Source organism: Neofelis nebulosa, chromosome 12, assembly GCF_028018385.1.
Source record: "Neofelis nebulosa isolate mNeoNeb1 chromosome 12, mNeoNeb1.pri, whole genome shotgun sequence".
Lineage (NCBI taxonomy): Eukaryota > Metazoa > Chordata > Mammalia > Carnivora > Felidae > Neofelis > Neofelis nebulosa.
In genome coordinates this window covers 34,895,307-34,919,918 of record NC_080793.1, presented here as the reverse complement: position 1 = coordinate 34,919,918, position 24,612 = coordinate 34,895,307, and the positions used below count along the sequence as shown (strand labels likewise).

Below are 24,612 nucleotides of genomic sequence, written 5' to 3'. Positions count from 1 at the left end.
GGCTCTGTGCTGACAGCTCAGAGCCTGGAGCCTGCTTTGGATTCTGTGTCTCCCTTTCTCTCTGCCCCTCCCCTGCTCACGCTCTGTCTCTCTCTGTCTCAAAAATAAATAAAAACATTAAAAAAAAAAAAAGAATTGCAAAGATATACTTACAATGCCGAGGGTAAGTGTCCCAAGACCCTAGATGATAGCAATGGCTGCCATTTATCAGGCACCTCCTACGGATGGACATGGCGCTGGGCCCTGGTAACCAACAGGGTGGATCATCCCTTGGGTGTTTCCAGTCCAGAGCAGAATCAGACCACGCAGGCTGTTACAGCAGAGCAGACAGGTGACCAGCGTATTTCTGGGGTCACAGCTTGGTTAAGGGTCATATGAGATCTTGCCAAGGAAGTGATCATCCGGTCAAGAACTGCAAGGCAAGTTAGAGTCAGCGAAGCCCAGGGCTGGGGAGAGCTTTCCAGGAAGGAAGAATAGCACACATGAGAAGGCTCAGGGGCAAGCCAGAGCTGGGGCTTTGGGGGAAAGGAGAACATGGCAGGTGAGGCGGGAACATGCCAAGAGGCCAGATTGTGCTGGCCACGTGACCTTGTGGGGGAGGCTGGGCTTCGTCCTGAGGGAGTGGGAACCCAGGGCAGAGTTCTGAGCTGGAGACGATGAGGTCAGAGCGGGAAGAGGTCAGCGCGGTACAGAAGTGTGGAAGCACAGATCAGGGTGAGGATGTGCCGGCCTAGGAAGCTGCCCTGGGGATGGAGGAACCAGCTTCAGAGCCTCTCCTCACAGTTCCACCGCCTGTCTGCCCTCCCTGGGGTCCTAAATCTATCCCCAGCTTCCCTCTGCCCCATCCTCTTCCTCAGCCCTTGTCAAAGACCAACCACCGCAGCATCTTTGTGCTGTCTTTCAGTTTCTAGAACTGCCAGGAACGTTAAACATCAGCTGCTTATCTTCTATACCAAGAGTTGTGCTGAGTTGATTGTAAAGTGGGAAGCAGTAGAAGCATAGGAGAGAAAATCAATCAGTCAGCATCTGAGTGTTCTGCTAGTCTGTTCACTTAAGGAATTAACCACAGACACGATCTGTAAACTCTGATTAGTTTGCACCCTTGTTTTATGATTTGGTACAGCCATCTGAAAAGGGTTTTATTAGCCTTGAAATGGAGTCAAGAATGAGGGTTAGAATGGATTCAAAGCAGATAAAGACAACTCATTTGAGGTCCTTATCTTGGGCTGTCTGGGACTTTGTAAGGAAGGAGATTCCAGCCTCTGGGCCAATGATCTCACCTCAGTTATCTTCGCTAAAGGGAGACACTGCCTCCCTTGCAAAGGGGAAACTCTAATCTCCCCTCTTCCCTCTGGAAGAGCAGCTGACATGTTTTGTTTCTGCCCATGGAGATGCCTACCACATGGGCTGCGTGATGCAGATCCGCCTGCAGTACGAGAAGACCTGGCAGGAGTGCCTGGCCCACGTGCAGGAGTGCAAGGTGGGTGCCCTTCCTGGCCCGCCCCTGCCCCTCTCCAGCCTGGATCCCCTGCTTTTCCTCCTCGCGTGCCCCAGGCCCTCAATGGCCTCTGGGCATTCCCCTTCCCGGACCCCCCACCCCCAGTTATTCCCACCCATCGCTCAAGGTATAGCCCGGCATGACCTCCTGCAGGAAGACTTCCCTGACCCCACGGATGAAGTTGTACACTCTCTGATCATGTCAGACTTCAACCTTGACCATCTGTACCACTTACAGCACTTGACATTATTTATTCAGTGGAGGTCGTATGGGGGGGAGGTTATTTCCAGGGCTTCACTTTTTATAAGTAGTGCCACCACTGCTGTCACACCCAGCCCTTCGGTCCACCCCGCCTGCCTCTGTTACCGAGTGAGACGGTGAGTTCACTCACAAACTGCTTCGATTACAATGCCTGGTTTTCTGGGGTGCAGGGAGATGTTTTGTCGATATGCCCCCTCCCTGCATCCTGGCTCCAACAAGTTCCTGCTATTTCACCCCTCATGAGTCTGTAGAGCTTTTGTTCTGCCACCAAGACTCGGAGGTGAGCAGAATTCACAGGGGGCAGAGTGCTTTACAGTGCCGTGTGGGGCCGGTGCTGCATCCCTGTGGGCTGACACTCGCGTTGAATCCTACAAGCTCCTGCAGGGTGGGTGTCCCCGGCCCTATCTGGCGATGAGAAGACCAAGTTTGCAAAGGGCCCAAGGGCTGCCCATTTACTCTGTGGCCTTCGGGGCAGCCACATGCCTCTCAGCTTTATCAGGGCGCCAAACCTCAGAAGTAAAGCCTGGAGGGAGAGAAGGGAGGGAAACCATTGCCCTAGGAGAACCTTCCCAGGACCATGACCCTGACAGCCTCCTCCCATCCCCCTGCTGCCTGGGACCTCCCAGGAGCCCAGTGGCCCTTAGTCCTGGGTGCTGACCCTTGTGCCCATCCTCCCTTCCTTTGTCGGGCACAGCAGGGGATAAGCTGAAGTCAGCACACACCCCAGGAGCGTATTAGACTTGACAGAGGAAGGGCACTTGGTTACTCCCATTCAGCAGCATCGGAAGTATACAACTATGGACAAGTTTTCATTTTGGGGGAGATTGGTTTATAGTAGATTTTGTGCAAATAACAAGGCTTTATTAATATGAAGAGCCTGCTTGCCAGTTGACATAATTCAGTTTTAGGAAATAGGAGCCGGGTCTGACGTGCAGCAACACTGAGGCCTGATTATACCTGTAGAGTCTATGGTAGGTCGGTTCTGAGTTCAGATCCAGGCCCCACCCCTTGCCAGAGGTGTGGCCTCCAGCAAGTTCCTTCACTTCTCTGAGCCTCGGTTTCCTCATCTGTGAAACGGGGCTAATTGGAACACCTTCAGGGGACTCTGTGAGACAACAGGGACAGCACACAGCACCTGGCCCCGGTGGGCGGACCATAAAGATGGACCATCTCCCCCGCTGTGAGGGTCTCCCCTGAGGGTGGGTGAGAGGCAGCCCTCGGGGAGCAGGGCCAGGCACCGAGGTCAAGCCCCCACTGGTCCTAAGCCAGGCTTGGCCTTGCTCCCCTCCAGAAGCAGCTGCTGGACTGGAAAGCCTTCACTGAGGAGGAGGCAGAGAGCCTGGTGAGCCCATACTTCTTCCAGATGGTGGGAGTGCTCCAGAGCAAGGTGGAAGAGGAGCTAGAGCTCTTGGACGTGCGTAGCTGGGGACCCGCATGGCTGGGGAGCGGGGAGGGGGCGTTACCCAGAGTGCCAGGCCGTGAGAAGACCAGGAGTCCTTCACCTGTCACTAGTGAGTCCATCCCCCTTTTCACAGCCAGCCCCTTTGGCACTCCAGGCTCATCCTCGACACCCCAGCTGCCCTCTGACACGCGTGCGGCACAGGACTCAGGTAGCGAGTGCTCCTTGGAGCCCCTGCTGAGTCTGGGCACTGAAGGGCCAGGAGCAGTAATAAGCCCCCGCCCCCAAGAGGCTTAGAGTCTGGAGCTGGGTGAGCAAACGTTTTCTGCAAGGACCACATCGTAAATATTTCAGTTCTCTGTGAGCCAGTCAGGTCTCTGTAACAAATTCTCGCTCTGCTGCTGTCACCCAAAAGCAGCCAGGGGCCGTGCGGAAACGAATGGGTGTGGCTGTGTTTCAGTAAAGTTTTATTTATTTGTGGACATTGAAATTTGCATTTCATATAATTTTCACATTAGTAAATATCTTCTTTTGATTTTTTTTTTTTTTTTTGCAGCTAAAAAAATGTAAAATCTATGCATACCTCTCAGGGCCAAACAAAAATAGACCAAAGGCCAAATTCAGTTCACAGGCTAAGTTTGCTGACCCCTGGCCCCAATGAATGCATAAAATACATTTATAAAATGGGGAGAGGTGAGGATTTAACAGCAAAGTGTGGTGGTTGGCTCAGATGCTGAGAGTCAAGGAACTCCGAAGAAGGAAAGATTCCCAGGCTGAGATGGGTGTGGCCCACCCAAGGGCCCAAGCTGGTGTCTAGGATGGCTTCTTCTTTCTTCTAGGTCTGAAATTTCTCCTTGTTCCCATGAGGGACTTCGGTGGGCATGGGACAGGTCTAGAGATGGGACTTCGGGGTCAGCCAAACTGAAGGCTTGGCTTTGGGCAGACCAGAAGCTGTCCCAGAGGAGGGAGGGCCGTGAGCCAATGTGGGATCCAGGAAGATGACCCTGAAGGATGGTGCCAGGCAGTGACAGCCAGCCCTTGGCGACGTGGGACCTCCACTGGCTGGTGAGGGAGCCCCATGAGGGAGGGCCTTCTCCCCACCCTGGGCCCCTTCTCTGGGTTCTGCCCCTGCAGAAATCCTTCGAGGACCTGGCCAAGCAGACAGAATGTCAGAGCTCGGATCTCCTCAACTACTTCCAAGAGGCCGTGAGGCTGTGGGAGGCACATCAGAGCACGCTGTCCGAGCAGGAGCTGGAGCTGGAGAAGAGGATAGAACAGCAGCGGCAGAAGCACATCCTGGAGGAACAGGTGCGGCTCCTGGCACCCAGGGGAGCCCCTGCAGGGAATGAGGAAAGGGCCACACCCAGGTTGTCAATGCCCAGATGACTCTGTTTGGTGGCCTGTAACCTTAGCCAGCATTCAGAGGCAAAGCCAGAAAAAGAAAATGAAAAAAAAAATGAAAAAAAAAATCCCACCATATTTACTTCACATCGTAAATAAAAATTAACCCCAAACTTATCTTAGACTCAAATGTAAAAGCCTCAAGCTAAAAAACCTGCACAGATGGAGAAACCAAGGCTCACCTTGGTCATGGGCCTGGATGGTCATAGAAGAAATCTATACCTGAGTCAGGTCTGGGCTAGTGATGGGTCCTTGGATCCAAATGTGTTTGTAAGAGAGTGTGCATAAGAGACAGACAGACCAGGGGTGTGGGGCATTTACCTACGGCAGTCACCCTGTGCCCCCAGGAGATGATCTGGGCCCCCACCCCACCTGCCTTCACAAGGTCTAGGGAATGGAGGGGCACACCCAGCATCTGATTTCAAATACAATTGGTGACAAGGAGAGCAAGGAGCAGGCACCATGGGAAGGTGTAGTGGGGGCCTGCCGGGGCCCGGTGGGTGTAAGGGACAGGTGGTCCCTGAGGAGTCCCATCTGAGCTGGATTTCCAGGGATGTAGACAGAGAAGAATTTAGGCAGAGAGAAGAGCCTGAAATATTGAAGGTAAATGTGGTGGCACATTTGGTGCCCCTTTTTATAGGAAAAAGTCCTGCATTTGCCCTGGGGTGCCTGCATCTGCAGTGGCAGGGTCTCTGTATGCCACTCACATGCCCTGTCTGAGCTTTGGTAACTCGCATCTACTTCTTCCTATTTTGGGGATGACTTCCAGGCCCAGGAAGCCCACCTTGATAAGCTCTTGGACCAACTGAGGCAGCAAAGCCTTGAGGAAACACTGAAGCTTCACCTGGAAAAGGCCAAAGATTTTCTGAAGAATATGAAACACAGGTAGGAAGGCCAGACCCCAAAAGACAGAAGGGGATGGCCTGAAATTCATAATCAAGGTCAGAGGCTACCTGCTTTCGAGTCCAGGGTGTGCTTAGCAAGCTCAAGATGAAAATGTTGCCTCTAGCTTTGGAGAATCTCCTACTGGTCCTTAGCAGGTCTGCTTTCAGCCAACACAGAAGCTTCCAGGGAGAACTTTGATCCGAAATGTTTATGGAGGGCTATTTCAAGGCCATGTGGTTTAATTATTTTTTCAAAAAATTTTTAAGGTTTATTTATTTTTGAGAGAGAGACAAAGACAGAGTGTGAGCAGGGAAGGGACAGAGAGAGAGGGAGACATAGAATCCGAAGCAGGCTCCAGGCTCTGAGCTGTCAGCACAGAGCCTGATGCTAGTCTGGAATTCACAAACTGTGAGATCATGACCTGAGCCAAAGTCAGACGCTTAACCGACTGAGCCACCCAGGCACCCCAGGGCCATGTAGTTTAAAAGTCAGGGGCTGGGGGACGACTGGGTGGCTCAGTCGGTTAAGCGTCCGACTTCAACTCAGGTCATGATCTCGCAGTCTGTGAGTTTGAACCCCGCGTCAGGCTCTGTGCTGACAGCTCAGAGCCTGGAGCCTGTTTCAGATTCTGTGTCTCCCTCTCTCTCTGACCCTCCCCCGTTCATGCTCTGTCTCTCTGTCTCAAAATAAATGTTAAAAAAAATTTTTTTTTAAAAGTCAGGGGATGGGCCCTCCTACTACCTTTTGAAAATTTAAAACATGTGTTCTTTGTAAAAGAAAAAAAAAGTTAACCAATACAAACATGTAGAAAATTTCCCCTCATTTCTGCCCACATCTTCTTTTTGTGGACATGTACATTTTTTTATGTGGATATATACACATACAGAGTGTTTTAAAATAAAGTCTAGATCATCCAATGCAAATAGATCTATAACTGCAGATATCTTTCTATTTTCTAATATCCATGTAGAATTCTTTAATATGGATGCTTCATAATGGTTTAACCATCTCCCAATTGATTAGCTTTTTAAGATCGGTTCCAATTTCTCAATATTAAAAACAGTTCTCTGTGAATTACCTTAAGTCTTCATGCCTTTGTACATCTAATTCTGTAAGGACCATTCACAGATATGAAATTGCGCTGTCAAATAATTGCAGTACTTAGTTCTTGCCTCCCTCCCTCCCAGGTATGAGTGTTTCCACAAGACCCTGACAAAGGAAGTGATGGAGTACCCAGTGCTCACACTGAGAGAACTCAACTCCTACAGCTCCACCCTTAGCCAACATTTCTATGTTCGTGAGATCTTTGAACAGGTATGGACAGGGCTGCAAAAACCCAGCCCCTCACCAAAGAGCAAAGGGGAGAGGATATCTTCTAGCTCTGATCTGCCTTAACTTTGAACACCTTCCTTAACTCCTGCCCAGTGAGAATCTATCAGGAAATCAAGGAGGAAGAAGCTAGAGGCATTTCTAAAAGAGACCATCTCTTGCTTAGATTAAAAGAGGTTGAAGGGCTCTGAATTCAGGCATTCTCTGTCTGGATGTGTTTGTATATCTATCGCAGTCAAATACAGCAGTTACAGAGCATCCAGAGTGGGTATTTCCTGAAGGGCAGGTACACCTCACTAATTTTGATTCAGCTTCAGTTGCCTTTAGCACAGTGTCTTGCACATGACTCAGACACAATGAATGCTCCCTGGGTAAATGTATGAATACCTGGAATGTCCTGGTCCAACACTCCTAGAGTTTGTCTTTTTCCCACACACCCAGCTGGAGTCTTGTATGGCCAGACCTGAAAATACTTGTGGTTAACACTGAAACTAGATGAGGCTTTCTCATATATACAGGGTCCCCAGATCCTCAGAGAATCCTTCCTCTCTGGATGGAGCTCTGTTCCACTTGTTAGTAAATGCTTCATATGGTACCTAGGTTAAGGTGGAGCTCAAGTTATACAAGGGTGGGCTTACCATCTGCGCTTTGAGATCAGTCTGGTTGCCTGGGTTAAAGTTTAGGTGCCATTAGGATCTCCGTGTCACAAGGGAGGACACTGAGTCCCGTGGGGCTTAAGGAACTTGGCCAGGGTAACTCAGCTTGAAAAGAGCTGGGATTCAAATCCAGACTGCAAACTCTACAGCCCACACTGTGTCATGTTATCGACATTATCCACAACACAGTGCATTTGTGACTTCATTCAGAATTTATAGGGTTAATGAAGGGGTTCCCAGGTCATGTAAATTATGTTCATTCTGTATGTTCACATCCAGCACTGGGAGCAGCAGATTCCTTTCCGCCTGTTTGCATCTCTCAATTTATACTTTCTTGCTCTTTGCCCCAGATCACTACCAAAATGTCAGAATGAGAGTTTATTTATTAACACCTATTGTGTGATAAAAAGATTTGCTAGCCTGCTTGGGATTAAAGAAAACTGATTCCCCGGTTTGGGAATACTCTGATTATCCCAGTGAACTAAGTAATCAAGGCCTGTATCAGATGAAGGGGAGGGATGGGTCCTTTTACTTAAAAGAGATGCCCTTAGAAGTGGCGTTCTGGGAAAGGCAGTGCTGCTCACTCAGTGTCCTGTGTTTTTTCTTTGTAGACCTTGGATGGGGAAGTCATTTTCAAACTCAGGGAACCAGGTAACACTATTATAATTCAAGTCTGATCCTCTCTGACTTCACTCTGTACATTTGTTGGCCAGCTGGCCCAATCCAGGTGACCTTGGTAACATTTTTTTCCTTGTGCTTTGGGGTTGGTCGTCAACAGAAGCACAGGAAAAGCTCTTCCAGGAGAGTATGAGAAAACGGAGGAGTAAACAGAGAGCTAAAGTGGAAACGAGCAGAAGTGAGGACAGTGAAAGCGCAGGACCAAGTTCATCCAGGCTAGCGGAAGAGATGGAAGGAGAAGATCAAGACATCGAGTCTCCCTTAGATGAAGAGATGGCAGCGAGCCAGCAGGAACAATCTGCACTGAGCGACGAGATGGATGAGTCCAGTGAGGAGTCTATTCAGGGCTTAGAAGAAATGCACGTTAAAAGAGACAGCTCCTTAAAACCATCCCAGAACCAGGAAAATGTGATGGTTCAAGAAGAGGAGACAGAGGAGGAAGAGGAGAAAAAGAAGGAGAAGGAGAAGAGGAGGAAGAAAAAGAAGAAGGAAGAGGAAGAGGAGGAGGAGGAAGAGGAGGAACATGAAGTGGAAGAAAAGCAGGAGGAGGAGGAGGAGGAAAAGGAAGAACATGAGAGTTTATCTATGGGTGAGGTAGGCCAACAATGGATTCATTCCTGTGTATGGAGAAAGTGTGCTAGGCTCTCTGTCCATATCCCTAGTACAAGCTGGAGTCCCCAGTGGTGCAGTCTCCGTGGGGATTTACACATGTGTGCACATCTTTTACTTCCACCAACAGGGATCCAATTCTTATCTGATAACAATGCTTTGAAAAATTTACCTTCTTCTCCTAACATCTTACCCTGCAACTTACTCTGAACTCACCCGTGAACTGTATGACTTCCCTTGTCCATTTTTGGTCATCTCTTTCCCAGCTCCTCTTTACAGTACAGACCAACCTAGTCTCTCCATTCCTCCTCTTTTCCCATTCTCTTGTTGTGTAGCACAAAAGATCCACATCCAAGTCGGCAGATAGAGCTCTCCTTGGAGTGCAGGGAAGTGACCCTCATATTAATAAATCTTGAATGTAACTTGAATGCCATAATTGCAAAATTGAAAAAGACCATTTTCCTATATTGCTGTGGAGAATTGGTATACTTGTTTTGCAACAGGGATCCCAAATTCAAATGCCCACAGGCATGTAATAGGAAGAGGTCTGGAGACCCAAGTGTAAAGTAGTGACAAGTGATGAGAACTATTATTGTACTTAGTCCCTTGGAGCTTCTATAACAGAATACCATAGACTGGGCAGCTTATATACAACAAAAATTTATTTCTCACAATTCTAGAGGCTAGGAAGTCAAGATTAGGGTTCTGGCAGATTTGGTGTGCAGTGAGGGCCCACTTCCTGGTTCATAGAGAGCCAGCCATCTTCTCACTGTGTTTCTGTGGAAGGAGCAAGGGAGCATTCCAGGGTCTCTTTTATAAGGGCACTAATCCCATTCATGAGGCCTCTGCCCTCCTGACCTAATCACCTCCTAAAAGCTCACCTCCAAATACCAACACATTGGGGATATGAATTTTGGAGAGCATCCAATATTCAGTCTATGGAAACTAGGCAGTCATTACTCAGCTCCAGACAAAAATGCCACGTGGGAATGGAGAGACTCAGAATTGCCAGATTTTCTGATTTTTAAGAGAAATCAGAAATCTAGACTATTTGTAGAATTTCCCATTTTGAAAGCACTATATGGGCAAAAAATAATTATAGGCGGGATTTCACCCACAGATCCATAACCCTGATATCAAGGATATAGTCTGGGTTGGATATCAAGGATATATCCTGGGTTGGGTCCCCAGGTATGTGTGATGATGTCAAGTCTAAAGTCTTGTTTTCTGCATAGGCCGAAGCCCAGGAAGAGCGTCTGGGGGAGATCTCCTGTGAAGACATGGAGTCCTTCACAACCTCCAGCGGACACACTTATTTTGTCTTTCTACCCCTGGAACAAGAAGAAGAGAGTTTCAAAAGGCCCAATTCCAACCTTTCTACCATTCTCATCAATGACACTTCCAGTGCCAACCTCCTAGACCAAGTGATAATTCCATCCAGACTAGTTTTAGGAATTAAGAAGCAGTGAGTAGAAACCCTTTATTCTCATTCTCTTGTCCTGTGTTTTATTAACAAGGTGAGGTATTATAACAAAAGATTGGACTAGTTTCAGCTGGAAAAAGAAAATGTGTAGGTAACTGAAGGTAGAGATGAGAAACAAACAAACAAAAATAACAAATTTCCAGTAATTATTTGTAGTTACAGATATCTTCTGTGAGAGTGACCCCCTTCACCTGTCCAATGACGCCTTGCTGGCTTGGGCCTTGTACATAAGAAATAGTGCTTTCTCTGCAAGATATTTCTGGGATTCTAACCTGGCATATGTGTGACCTTAGGGTTTCCCTCCCTCCCTCCCTTTCTTCCTTCCTTCCTTCCTTCCTTTCTTTTTTTTTGGGGGGGGGGTAATTATATAACTATAGATGCTAGGTATATCAGTATGGTATTTGGCTCTGAATATATGACACATTAATTGCAGACAACTAGAAAATTGAAAAAGTACAAGGAAAAATATAAAAATGACCCATAATTCTACCACTGAGAATTTACCTCCCCTAACTCCCAAGTTTTTGGGAGTGAATTTGGACCAAATGTGGAAATTTACAATTGGCTTTAGGATAGCATTTCCACTGCACTCCTGACTCTACGATATCATCGCAGGACTTACCAGACAGAGATCACCTGATTAGTCTATCTCCTATGTGTATACATGGGCATGGAGTAGAAGGAGTTAAGTCAGGCTTTTGGAGTCTTCTCTTTCACCTCAGCATCATCTCACCTTGAAAACATCTCTTAACTTGAAACTCATCCTTTCTCATTCCTCTGCCACAGTCCATTTTCTGTTCTCCCCTTAAAGAAGAAAAGCAAGGATCACCACCAGAGCTAATATGCATTGAGAGGACTTAATACTCTCAATAACTATGACAGGGGTACCATAATTAGCCTATTTTACAGATGAAGAAACTGAAGCTTAGTTAGTAGCTTGGATAAGATCTCTGGGATAGGAAGTGGTTAGATCTAGGATATGAATCTAGACCATGTGATTCCAGAGTTTTGAAAGAAACACTATGCCATCTGGCCTTGCTACTAACCAGAAAAAAAAAAAATTGGATCAAACTGATTGTATTTGCATGTTGAAGGATACAATACTGACAAGTATGGAAATCATGAATGTACAGCTCAATGAATTATCCAAAGGGAACACACCTGGTAACCAGTACCCCCAAGAAATAGAACATTACCAACTCTCCAGGAGCCACCTTATGTACCCATCTCAAGTCATTGCCCTCTCTTCCCCAAGGATAGCAAATATTCTAACTTATGAATTAGTTTTGCTTATTTTAGAACTTTATTTAAATGGAATCATACAAAATGCATTTTTTATGTCAGGATTCTTTCCTTATGTTTGTAAAATTCATATGTATTTTTTAAAATTTATTTATTTAAATTCAAGTTAGTTAACATACAGTGTAGTATTGGTTTCAGGAGTAGAACCCAGTGAATCATTATTTATATATAACACCCGGTGCTCATCCCAAAAAGTGTCCTCCTTAATGTCCATCACCCATTTAGCCCACCCCCCAACCACCTCCTCTCCAGTAACCCTCAGTTTGTTCTCTGCATTTAAGAGTCTCTTATGGTTTGCCTCCCTTTCTGTTTTTAATCTTATTTTTCCTTCCCTTCCCATATGTTCATCTGTTCTGTTTCTTAAATTCCACATATGAGTGACATCATATGTAGTTTTGAATGTGGGGTTAGCTCATTTTTATTCCTGTATAGTATTCCATTATAAAAATACATAACCCATTTTATTTATCCATTCTACTACTGATGCACATTTGGCTTGTTTTTCACTGGGGAATGGAACAATGCCACTCTGAACATTCTTGTATAAGTCTTTTGGTGAACATATGGCTACATTTCTGTTAGATATATAACTGAGAGTGGAATTGTTGAGAGATAGGGTAATATGTGTGTCCCTCTTGAGGAGATACAACCAAAAGATACCACCAAAGAGTTTTCAAAAGCGATTTTGTTTTAACAGTTTACAACAGTGTGTGAGGGTTCCAGTTGCTCCACATCCTCATCGACACTTGATATTGTCAGCAGTTTTTGTTTTAGCCATTCTGGTGTATGTGTAGTAGTGTTGAACATTTGGTTGTCTTTCTTGAAATGTCTAGTCAAATCTTCTGCCCATTTTTTTTTTCCTGGTGGGTTGTCAATCTTTTCTCTTATCAATTTATGTGAGAAAGTTACCTATCCTAGATATGAGGCTTTTGTTAGGTAAATACCTGGCAAATGTTTATCCCTCTCTTTCCTTGCCTTTTTTTACTCTCTTAAGGTATCTTTTGATAGAAAGAAATTCTTATTTGTAATAAGGTCCTTTTCATCCACCTTTTTCATTAGGGTTAGTGTACTTTCTTTCTTATCTAAGAAATTTTTGCTTGCCCCAAGGTCATGAAAATATCCTCCTATGGTATTTACTACAAATGTTATTGTTTTACATTTCCACATTTATATGTAAAATCCACCTGGGATTAATTTGTGAGATAGGAGTCAGATTCATTTCCTACCATATGGATAATCACTTGACCCCAGAAGACTCCCCTCTCCCCATGGCTCTGCCACACCTCCTTTCTGTTTCTCTGTGTATCTATTCTCGCATTACTGCCTCACCCTGCCTGATTACTACAGTTTTATATCAAGTCTTAATATCTGGTAGAGTATGTTCTCCAATTTTGGTCTTCTCCTCAACTATCTTTGGCCATTTGCATTTCTACATAAACTTGAGATCAGCTCACTGGTCTATAAGAAGATGTCTGCTGAGATTTTTATTGTTATTGCATTGAATCTATAGATAAATCTGGGGACAACCAACACCTTAACAACACATAGCCTTCTTAACAATACATAAATTTTGAAAAGGAAAAAGTGATAAATTGGGGAAAGTATTTGCAACTCACATTGCAGTCAAATGACCTCACGTTCCTAATATATAAGGAGCTCCCATATAAAGAGATTGAAAAGAAAAAGAGCATCTTCACAACAGAGAAATGGGCAAAATATATTAATGCATAGTATAAAGGAATTATATAGTCTTAAACATATGACAATATGCCCAGTTTTGGTCATAACATGACAAAATTGTCAAATTCAAAAGTTCGGCAATACACTGCAAGGCGACGGAGAAATAGGAACAGACTGCCTTGCCAAGAAAGCAGTCAAGCCATATCTTCAAGAACCACATATGTATTTTAGCCTTTGAGTCAACAATTCCAGTTCAGGGAATTTATCCTACAGGAATGCTTCTACGCTTGACTTATATACAAGGCTATTCACTGCAGCCTTTTTTGAAAAACAAATGGTTGGAAACCATAAATTGTCTGCCAGAAGGGGATCTGGTTAAATGAATGATGGTCCATCCAGACAAAAGAATATCATGTAGTTAGGAAATAAAATAAGAAGTGAAAGAGGGAAATGCTTTATATAACAATATGGAAGCTCTCTCTGTGGCCACTGCTACTGGCAGAGCTGACCCTCACTGGTTTCTCCCTCAGACTTCGAGCTGGTTTTTTCGAGCACCTAGAGAAGTGGTTTGACCAACGTGTCCTCAAAACCCAGGTCACTGTGGCCACCAAGATTGATGAACTAGACTCAGAACTAGAGCTGCATCTGCACCTACACAAGCCAAGAGCTGAGTGCATTGAAAAGGACATCCACAATGTCAGAGCAGGTACAGACCCAGCCTGGGAAAGGCCACCCTGCCCCAGACAGCTGGTGTCTGTGCCACCACAGTTCTGCGTTCATTAGGTGCCCCTGTGTGAGGGTTCCATCTCCAAGGCTGGCAGAGAAGGTACTCAAATTTTTAAAATTTGAGATTTTTAAAAATTTTTCTCTTAAAAACAGGACTTTTAGATGCTAAAATGAAGAGTATTGTCATGCTTTAGCAGTGTGAATCTCAGATCTGCTCACACATCTGTCAGATATATACCTGCATAGCAGATGCTTCCTGTAGCTCAGGAATCAGAGCTATCAGGCTCAACCTCTCTAGCTATGTGACTCTGAACAGGTTACCTGACCTCTCTGATCCCTCCCTTGCTTGCAGAAGGGGATATTGTTGGTGGTAATCAACTCTCCCTGGAATGGTACAGTGAGGAATCTTGAGCAAGTGGTAGGCATTAATTTCAGCTTATAGTTTATAACTTAAAAAGAGGTGCCATTTCTCTCTTAGGCAGAGGTCCCCGTTAGGGGGTGGCATACTTTTAGTTGGATCCTCAATGACCCTGTTTGGTTTTCACTTATGTCACAATTCAAGCTTCTTCATAGACCCTTCCAGCTCCCAGAGAGACCACACATGGTCCGACCCAAACTCTTCCTGCCTGGAACAGTGACAGAGTTGTGGGAACAGACAGCCTGGCCTGGAGTCCCAAAGCTTGTGGCCTTGGGAGACCTGCTTGGCTTTGGAACCTCATTGTCTTCATTTAGAAAATATGTGCATTAAAACTAAATATAAACTGAGATGCTCTATTTCTTGCTCTTCCCTGGCTACCTGACCCAATACGTGATTGGGAGATCAAGGTCAGAGAAACAATGCCCCAGAGTCACTGCACTCATTCTTGGCATGGCTGGGAGGACAGAATTTTCACCACTGTGGGTAGTAGGGAGGTAGGGTGGACTGACCTGGGGCTATCTGTCAGTTTTAAAGGCCTATGATGGAGCCTTTGAAGCCAAATCTTGGTTCAGTTTACTCCACCATAGAAGTCTGTTGGAATTCAAGCTCCTGGAAGGAGTAGTCACTGATTTAAAGCAATAAACTCTGACTGCCCAGTGTTGTGCTGGTTGTTTTCTCCAGAGCCTCTCACCACAATCCCTGCCCTTCCCAACATGTCCACCCATCCCACCTGTTCCCAGGTGTCTCCACCAGCAGAGACCTCCCTTCACACAGCCTGGACAGACTCTTCTCTAGTTAGACACCCAGGGGCAGTGTCAGATTGGCCTCTCTGAGATCTGCACCCATTCCCAAGCTAACCCCTGGCAAGGACAGCTGTCACTGTCTAGGAGGGGAACGTCCTGAGGTGACTTGGGATCCCAGAGGGCCTCAGCTCTCCTTCATTCTTTTCCAGCTGAGCTCTTGCTTCATCAAGAGCAGCTGGACAGCCACTGTGCTGGGGTGATCGAGACGCTGAGGAAGGAGAGGCTGATGTTCCACCGGTTCCAAGAAGAGCAAAACATAAAGAGCAAAAACTTCCGCCGCAAGATTTACGACATGGAGCATATCTTCTTGAATGCCACAAAGAGCCAGAGGTATGGCCCTGGGAGTCTCCGCTCTGGCCCCATAGCCCTAGAATCTCAGCCAGGTAGGTGGCTGCTTTCAAAGGAGTGGTTCCTCCCTGGTGGATAAAAGAGTCCATTTGCCAGGCCCCACAGCAACCTTCTCTTTTCAGCTCTTCAGCTCTCCTCTTCACACAAGTGAGTCTAACTGTATGAACTGTCTGTCCGGGGGCAGGGGGCTGGGGGCTGGGTGAGCAGCTAGAGAGAAAAGGGCACACATGTTCAGGATGTAGGGATGCTACTAACCTGCCCTGAAACGTCTGTGCTGGGAGAGACCACTTCCATCAAGGGAAATCGGGACGAACTTCCTGCAGGAGGCCTCCTGGTCTGAGATGGAGGAAGGTGAAGAGGAGACAGAATTTTTCCCCTCAGCAAGGAGCACTGGCCCAGCTCGAGGTGGGGATATGCTCACGGCAGAGCAAAGGGCTCCAAGGAAGCCATTCAGGGATTTTAGATGGAGGCCCTTGCGTGCTTAGGGAGACCTCAGGTAACAGGTGAGGAGCCCTCACAGGTGTCTGGACAGCGGTCAGATACACAAGAGATCGCTGGTTAGGGTGGACTTAAAGGTGAAGAGGGAACTTGCAGGGTGTTCCCTCAGGAGAACACCAGGCGCAGGAGTGAGAGAGAAAGTTTGTGCTGCAGGGAGGAGCCAGATCAGTTGGACCTAGGAATTCCTTTAGTAATTTGATGGCAAGGGCCAGAGAGAGGAGAGGGATGTCCTCTGACCCAGCACACTGAGAGCTCCGCACTGTGCCCTGCACACACTGGCATTCTGAGCTTCCTTCGAAGCCTCTTTTTCTACCCAGAAGAACATGGCAGTGGTTCTGGGAGCCCCACAGATGGGCACCGCAGTGGAGCTCAAGCAGTGCCCCCAGGCTGCCCTGCCATGCCCACGTCATCATCCTGCCCTCCTGTGTCTCCCAGGCTGGTTACTCTCAGCAGCACACTGCACCAGGAGCTGCTCAGCTACATCGACGTCGTGCAGGTGTCCCTGCGCAGCTTCCGCCAGTACTTGGAGGAGAACCTGGGCAAGCTTCACTACGCCAACATTGAGTTCATCAAGCACTGCAGGTGGGAGCCAGCGTCGGGGCCTCTGTGGACACTGGGCTTTCTCTATTGAGAAGTGGTCTTGTTTCCCCTCCATTTTTTATTGTGACAAAATATATAGGATGTACAACTGTCCATTTTAACCATTTTCGGGTGTACAGTTCAGTGGCATTAAGTACAATCACATTGTTGTGCAACCATCACCACGATCCATCTCCAAAATTTTTCGTCTTTATACACTGAAACTCTGAACGCATTAAACACTAACTCCTATTCTCCTCCTCCTGGCCCCCAACAGCCACAATTCCATTTTCTGTCTCCATGAATTTCACTTCTCTAGGTACCTCGTATAAGTGAAATCACACAATATTTGTCCTTTTGTGTGTCTGGCCTATTTCAGTTAACATAATGTCTTCAACACTCACCCATGTGACGTGTCAGAATTTCATTCCTTCCGAATACTGTTCCATTTTGTGTACATACCACATATTGTTTCTCTGTTCATCCCTTGAAGGACTTTTGGGTTATTTCACTGCTTCTATCTTTGAACCACCTGCATTCATTTTTCTATGATCTTAAACTTTTAATCTAAAGACTTGTCGACCACAGGATTTGGAATGGGTGGGAAGTTTCATGTCTGATCAGTGGCTTTTCTTTCTCCCAAACTATTTTCAGATTGTTTTCTGATGGAGGCAACTTTTCTGCTGAAGAAATTGACTCACTGTGTCATCGACTGGAGAAGGAAACTTCTCGAATAGAGTTTGTTGAAAGTTTAATCATGATCAACATGGAGAAGATGGAGAATGAATACCTGGACCAGGTTGGGGAGCCCTGCCCCTGACCTCCAGCCAGGCATCCAGGGCGCCCTTGTACTTTGCCTGATGAGCCCTGCCAAGCCCCCTTTCCAAAAAATTGAGCCTGTCCCCCTCTGCTTCCAAAGTTCATACGTTCCAAGTAAACCTCCCTCCTTTACTTTTTTTAAAAAAAGGATCAGTTTCTAATTTTGTTTTAATGTTTATTTATTTTTGAGAGAGACAGAGACAGAGTGTGAGTCGGGGAGGGGCAGAGAGCAAGGGAGACACAGAGTCCAAAGCAGGCTCCAGGCTCTGAGCTGCCAGCACAGACGCAGGCTCGAACTCACAAACTGTGAGATCATGACCTGAGCCGAAGTTTGATGCTTAACTGACTGAGCCACCCAGGCGGCCCCCTCCTTTACTTTTTATATTTCTCTACAGGCCAATGATGTCATCAATAAGTTTGAAAGCAAATTTCATAACCTGTCTGTGGACCTTATTTTCATAGAGAAAATCCAGCGGTTGCTGACAAATCTACAAGTGAACATCAAGAGCGAGGTAGGACAGATTCACTTTTTACCTGGTAGATGTTTATCTCTCTCTCTCTCTCTCTCTCTCTCTCTCTCTCTCTCTCTCACACACACACACACACACACACACACACACACACACACACACCTGCATGCCAGGCACTGTCCCAAGTGCTGGGGATACCACTGTGGGCTCTCCCCCCTGAAACTTAAATTCCAGCCAGGAAGACAGAGATTAAATCACAGTAGCCTCTAGGATTCATTGAGTTATTACGCACCATGCATCCTGATAACTGACTTATTTTGATTAGCAATGTTAGTCCTCACAAGAACTGTAGGAGGCAAGTACTGTTTTATTCCTACTTTAGAGATAAAGAAACTGAGGCCGAGAATAATTAAGTGACTTAGATAAGAACACAGAGCTCTTAAATGGTAGAGCCAAAATGTGAACCTAGCTCAGGGGTGCCTGGGTGGCTCAGTTGGTTAAGCATCTGACTTTGGCCCAGGTCATGATCTTGGGGTTTGTGGGTTCAAGCCCCATGTGAGGCTCTGTGCTCAGAGCCTGGAGCCCATTTCAGATTCTGTGTCTCCCTCTCTCTCTGCCCCTCCCCTGCTTGTGCTCTGTGTCTCTCCGTCTCAAAAATAAACATTAAAAAAATTGTTTTTAAATTTCAAAATGTGAACCCAGGTCAATGATCTCAAATAAACAACCTAACTGTAAACCTCAAGGAACTAGGAATAAAAAAACAAAGTTAGCAGAATGAAGGAAATAACAAAGATCAGATCAGAAATCAATGGAATAGAGACCAGAAAAACTATAGAAAGGATCAATGAAGCTAGAGCTGGTTTTTCAAAGATAAACAAAATGGACAAACCTTTAGCCAGACTAAGAAAAAAAAGAGATAAGACTCAAATAAAGTCAGAAATGAAAGACATTGCAACTAATACCACAGAAATACCAGAATCATGAGACTATTACCAATTATATTTGCCAACACATTAGATAACCTGGAAGAAATGGATAAGTTTGTAGAAATATATCTACCAAGATTGAATCATGAACAAATAGGAAATCTGAATAGACCAATTGGTCAATTACTTTTTCTGTGTCTATTGTACTGATCAAATGATTTTTATTTTTTATTCTGTTAATGTGGTGTCACATTGATTGATTTGCATTTGTAGAACCATCCTCCTTGCATCGCAGAAGTAAATGCCACTTGATCATGGTATACAATGCTTTTAATGTGCTGTTGAATTTCATGTGCTAATATTTTGTTGAGGATTTTTGCATCTATATTCATAAGGGATATTGGTCTGTAGTTTCCTTGTAGTGTTCTATTTTTTTTTTTTTAAGAGAGAGAGAGAGGGCGCAAGTGAGCAATGGAGAGGGAGAGAGAGAGAGAAAATCCCTGGAGGGGCAGAGAGAGGGGGGAGGGGAAGGGAGAGAAAGAGAGAAACAGAGAGAGGGAGGGTGGGAGAGAGAGAAACAGGGCTCACCCAAAAATGGAACTCGTGTTCACCCAAAGCGGGGCTTATGCTCACTGGAAGTAGGGCTTGTGCTACCTGAAGCAGGGCACGAGCTCACCCGATGTGGGGCTTGAGCTCATGAGCTATGAGATCATGATCTGAGCCCAAGTCAGATGCTTAACCAACTGAGCCACCCAGGCACCCTCTTTGTAGTGTTCTTACCTGACTTTGGCGGCAGGGTAGTGATGGCTTTGTAATATGAGTTTGGGAACATTCCCTCCTATTCTATTTTTTGGAAGAGCTTGAGAAGAATTGGTGTGAAGTTTTCTTTAAATGTTTGGTAGAATTCACCCATGAAACCATCAGGTCCTGAGCTTTTCTTTGTCAGGAGGGTTTTGATTACTAATCCAATCTCCTATTATTTTGCAATATATACACATGTCAAATTATACAAATTATACCTTTATAATAAGGTATACGTTGTATACCATAAACTTACATAATGTTACATGTCAATTATATCTCAATAAAGCCAGGAAAGACTTTGAATTATTTTTAGGCTTTTTTCTATGCATATAAAGATTTTATATATACATTATATTATATAATATATAAAAGATATACACACACATATACATACACACACACAAAATCCAGCCTCTTTCTATTTTATACAATTTTGTAAGCTATATAATCTTTAAAGATTATTTGAAAACACTATTGTTCTGGCTTCCCTCTCCTGAATGTGTTGCCATTTTTACTTAGCCAATCCTTTTTGGAGAAATAGTTGTTGGATTTCACTTATTATCCCAGTGATATGATAAATACCCTTGCACAGGGAACTCTGATTATGTCTGTAAGGTATCTCCCAGAGCTAGAATTACTGGGGTAGAGCATGAATGTTTTAAGGCTTCACATGTTTCCAGGTGGCTTTTACAGACAACTCATCACCAGCTGGTCATGAGTGTGTTCTTCCTCATACCCTCAACCACTACTGTGGGTTGTCGATTTTATTTTTAAACCTTATCTGTTTGACAGTAAAAAAACAAAACAAAACAAAAACTTAAAATTTTTTTTTAATGTTTATTTAATTTTGAGAGAGACAGAGACAAAATGCCAGTGGATTGGGGCAGAGAGAGAGGGAGGCACAGAATCTGAAGCAGGCTCCAGGCTCTGAGCTGTCAGCACAGAGCCTGACGCGGGGCTCGAACTCACAAGCTGTGAGATCATGACCTGAGCTGAAGTCGGACGCTTAACCGACTGAGCCACCCAGGCACCCCTAAAACAAAAACTTTTACATTTGCATTGATCTAGTGTCTGATAACATTGTGCATCTCCCCCCACCAATTTCGTTTTTCCAATATTTAATTCATCTTTTAGATAATGTTTTGCTGAATATGTTGCTGATCAAAACAAGTATTCTAGAACAGGAACCCTCTTGCACTGTTGTTGGGAATGCAAACTGGTGCAGCTGCTCTGGAAAACAGTGTGGAGGTTCCTCAAAAAATTAAAAATAGATCTACCCTATGACCTAGCAATAGCACTGCTAGGAATTTACCCAAGGGATACAGAAGTGCTGATGCCTAGGGGCACTTGTACCCCAATGTTTATAGAAGCACTTCCTACAATAGCCAAATTATGGAAAGAGCCTAAATGTCCATCAACTGATGAATGGATAAAGAAATTGTGATTTATATACACAATGGCATACTACGTGGCAATGAGAAAGAATGAAATACGGCCTTTTGTAGCAACGTGGATGGAACTGGAGAGTGTGATGCTAAGTGAAATAAACCATACAAAGAAAGATACCATATGTTTTCACTCTTATGTGGATCCTGAGAAACTTAACAGAAGACCATGGGGTAGGGGAAGAAAAAAAAAAAGAGGTTAGAGAGGGAGGGAGCCAAAACATAAGAGACTCTTAAAAACTGAGAACAAACTGAGAGTTGATGGGGGGTGGGAGGGAGGGGAAGGTGGGTGATGGGTATTGAGGAGGGCACCTGGGGGATGAGCACTGGGTGTTGTATGGAAACCAATTTGACAATAAATTTCATATTTAAAAAATAATAAATAAAAAAATAAGTATTCTAGAAACAAACCTTGGAAGTTCTGGTTTTTCTAGGTTGCAAAATCCAATCTGCAAACAGATGGATTGAATTCATCTCTGGAACAGCTTCAAAGGAAAATAGAAATGTGTCGAAACTCAAAGGGAGATAAAAAAGTAAGTATTCAGTATTTGCTAAGCTATGAATAGTAAAGATGCCATTATACAAGAATCAAACTGAAAGTAAATTTACATCTGTCATCAAGATTTCTCCAGCTCCAGAGGGGCCTCTGAGCCTTCCTACTTAACCCCTGTTGGACCCATTGGAATTAAGGAAGAGAAGAGAAAACAGCCACCTTCTCTCGCCCCCAGCCCCTCCCTGGCAAGCATGTAGAGTCCAGTGAACGTGGGGCTTCAGTCTGACCTCACTCCCCTGCTGATGTCACCAGGCTTCCCTCCCTGTAATTGGAACTCAGCCCTAGAGGAAAAACAGAAGCAGGCAGGACTCTGCCTTCTGAACAACCACTTTTTGTTTGATTTTTCATTTGCTCATTTTGATCATTGCACATGAACTGGTTACTACTGTTTTCTACGGTTACTACTGGTTAAAATGTCCAAATTAGAGCAGTGTGGATCAGCACATCAGGTCTCTGGATGTTTACGTTGTTTACATGCTTGTTTTTCTGCCACCAGCACACATCTCTGTCCCCTGTTCCACATCTGTCCCGGCCTCCCCAGGCAATCTCTTCCCAACAGCTCGACCAGGCACTCGAGAACCAGATGTCTCAACTGGAGGTTTCTTGAATGGGATGTTCCTTCCTCACCAAGCTTTGTCTTTTCTCTTCCGTTTCAGTGACTGAGTTGAGGTTTCATGTTTGTTAGCACTGAGAGGACATTTAGTCTCTATGCTTTTTCTTGCATAGTAACACATGCTTCTTGAGAAAAGTTCAAACATCCACAAAGCACTAAGTGAATACACATCCCTCATATTATTCTCATTCTTTTGCAGAGCCCCTGTGACCTCTGTGTTTTCATGCAGTTATTTCTGCATGACCCCTGGGGAACAGGGGGAAACCAGCTTAATCTGCCATGACTTCTTTATCAGTCCCTTTAAGGACAGCTCTGCCTCTCCAGAGCAGAAACATTTGCTCTCCTGCATTTCCTCACCTCTCCAACCCCCTCACTGCCCTCTTCTTGTGGTATCAGAGTGTTGGACAGGGGAAGGTTTTCACAGCCTTCTGGCCAGGTCAGGGGAACTTGAACTTGGGTGGGCAGGCAATCCTGTGTTGATGGAGGAGACTGGTTGGACACTTCTGCAAAACAGTGATCAGGAGATGGGAAACGATGCATCAGTTGCATGGTGAAGGCAGTGGGGACCATGGACAGGTGTGGCCAGGGTCAAATGCTCAGTGCCACATACATGGAGGGGCTTCAGGTTGCTGTGTGCAGAAAGGCAGGGAGGGAGGGAGGGAGGGAGGAGTGAGGCAGCGTGTCATAACTGAAGCACAGAGAGTTGTGGCCTGGACAAGGTACCACCAGGGACACCTTCCAATTCCAGAGTTGAGTAGCGGGGGAATGGTTAGGACTCAGAATGCACTAGACATGAAGGAAGCAGAAGAGACCAAGGCACCTCCTGGCCTGGGTCATGTACATAGGTCAGTGAACAATGCAGGGGACCAAGTGTGAGGACTGACAAGTGATGTGTGGGTACACGTAAAGGTGAACGTCCTTACACGTTCTTTCCTGCACACCTGGGGGCAGGGTGTGTGGGGTTGCTGCTTGAGGGGGTGTGTATCTGACCTTGTTGTGGAAATGGTTAGATCACTTTCCAGAAAGGCTGTGGTCATTTCACTCACGCCCAACGTGGCCATTTGGGGCCAAACATTTCCTTCTAAGAGCGTCAAAGCTAGAAGAGATTCCAAGGAACATTCTGTGTCCCACCACACAGATGGGGAGACCAAGTTGAGCTAACTCAAATCATTTGCCCAGAATGAACCCATAAAACCAGGACTAGAACTCCTGATGCCCCGTCAGTGAAGGATTTGCTGCCCCACTGCAGTTGCCCAAGAGAGCCAGCCAGCACCGCCCACTCTCCTAGGGCCCTCCCTGCAAGTGAGGGGCCTTCATCGAATCCAGAGGCCTGTGGTTCAGATGGAGGCAGGCGGCCCTCCTGCAGCTTGCTTCCTGCAGCTCTCTTCTCCTAGGTGGTGGCAACGGATGACCTCCTTGGCTTGGTCCGGACTTGGAAAGAAAAACTGGGCCAGAGGATTCAGTACCTGAATTGCAGGCTGGACATCGTATACACGACTCAAGTTGTCTTTACTGTAAGGAACAGACAGTAGAGGAAGGGAATGGGAAGTGGGGAAGGGTGGGTGAGCTGTCACGGCTGGGCTCTCAGGAGACCTGCAGAGCTCAGTAGAGCCTAAGGGAAGAGATGGCTCCCAGGGTCCTGCTGAACACCAGGCCTACCAGGTTGCCTTGGAAAGACCATAGGCTGTGCAGTCAGATCTGGGATTCAAATCCCAAATAGTCCACTTCCCTGCCATCTTAGGAGATTCCTCACTCCTGGCACCATCTCCTCACCTTCACCAAGACCTACCAGCTGCCAGCTCTCAGGCTGCCCTCGCCTTTCAGCCTTTTCCTTCCCACCCACGCGCATAAGCAACCACTGGCTTCTCCCCACCCCACCTCCACCAACCTCTTCCTACCCACATGGCTGCCCTTTTCCTCTCACGTTCCCTCATGATCCACTCCCTGAACTACAGCCAGACATAATGTTGGAGAAGGTCATTCTGACTGTGCCACTCTCCTGATCACTCAGGGTGAAATCCACATCCTTCAACTGAGCCTTCACAGCAGCCTCTTTGGTCTGCCGTCCATGGTCTCTTCATTTTTCACCCCCACTCCCACCCAAAAGACATCACTTCCCACTGGGCCTTCTCTCACAGACCACAGTGATGTCTCCATTTTTAGGGGCTGTCTCTCCAGACTGTGTACCCCAAGAGGGCAGAGCTTCTGTCACCCCCACCCTGCACTCAGCCCCTCACATCAGGTTTTGAACACCAGAGACACTCAACCAACTTCCAAGAGTGTGTGACATAGACCAATGTGGGAATAAGTGGACATCCCTCAAGTTCTGCTCTCACTGCCATGTTTTGAACCAGTCCTTCCTTCTATGGGGAGGCGCTTCCCACCATGCCACCAATACTAACCCTCCATCATACTACCAGCATCATACC

At 45.9% G+C, this 24,612-nt stretch overlaps 1 protein-coding gene across 1 annotated transcript in view; it reads left to right on the top strand.

Moving 5' to 3' along the window:
• Nucleotides 1–24,612, top strand: part of CCDC180 (coiled-coil domain containing 180) — a 60,466-nt gene that overhangs the window by 16,327 nt on the left and 19,527 nt on the right. The window contains exons 13-27 of the mRNA XM_058694842.1: nt 1,392–1,480; nt 3,051–3,173; nt 4,293–4,466; nt 5,329–5,444; nt 6,632–6,758; nt 8,041–8,080; nt 8,208–8,701; nt 9,952–10,181; nt 13,712–13,887; nt 15,278–15,458; nt 16,410–16,556; nt 17,208–17,352; nt 17,768–17,884; nt 21,452–21,550; nt 23,578–23,697. Of these exons, the coding sequence (XP_058550825.1) occupies nt 1,392–1,480; nt 3,051–3,173; nt 4,293–4,466; nt 5,329–5,444; nt 6,632–6,758; nt 8,041–8,080; nt 8,208–8,701; nt 9,952–10,181; nt 13,712–13,887; nt 15,278–15,458; nt 16,410–16,556; nt 17,208–17,352; nt 17,768–17,884; nt 21,452–21,550; nt 23,578–23,697 (2,378 nt within the window). The remainder of the gene's footprint in view (nt 1–1,391; nt 1,481–3,050; nt 3,174–4,292; nt 4,467–5,328; nt 5,445–6,631; nt 6,759–8,040; nt 8,081–8,207; nt 8,702–9,951; nt 10,182–13,711; nt 13,888–15,277; nt 15,459–16,409; nt 16,557–17,207; nt 17,353–17,767; nt 17,885–21,451; nt 21,551–23,577; nt 23,698–24,612) is intronic.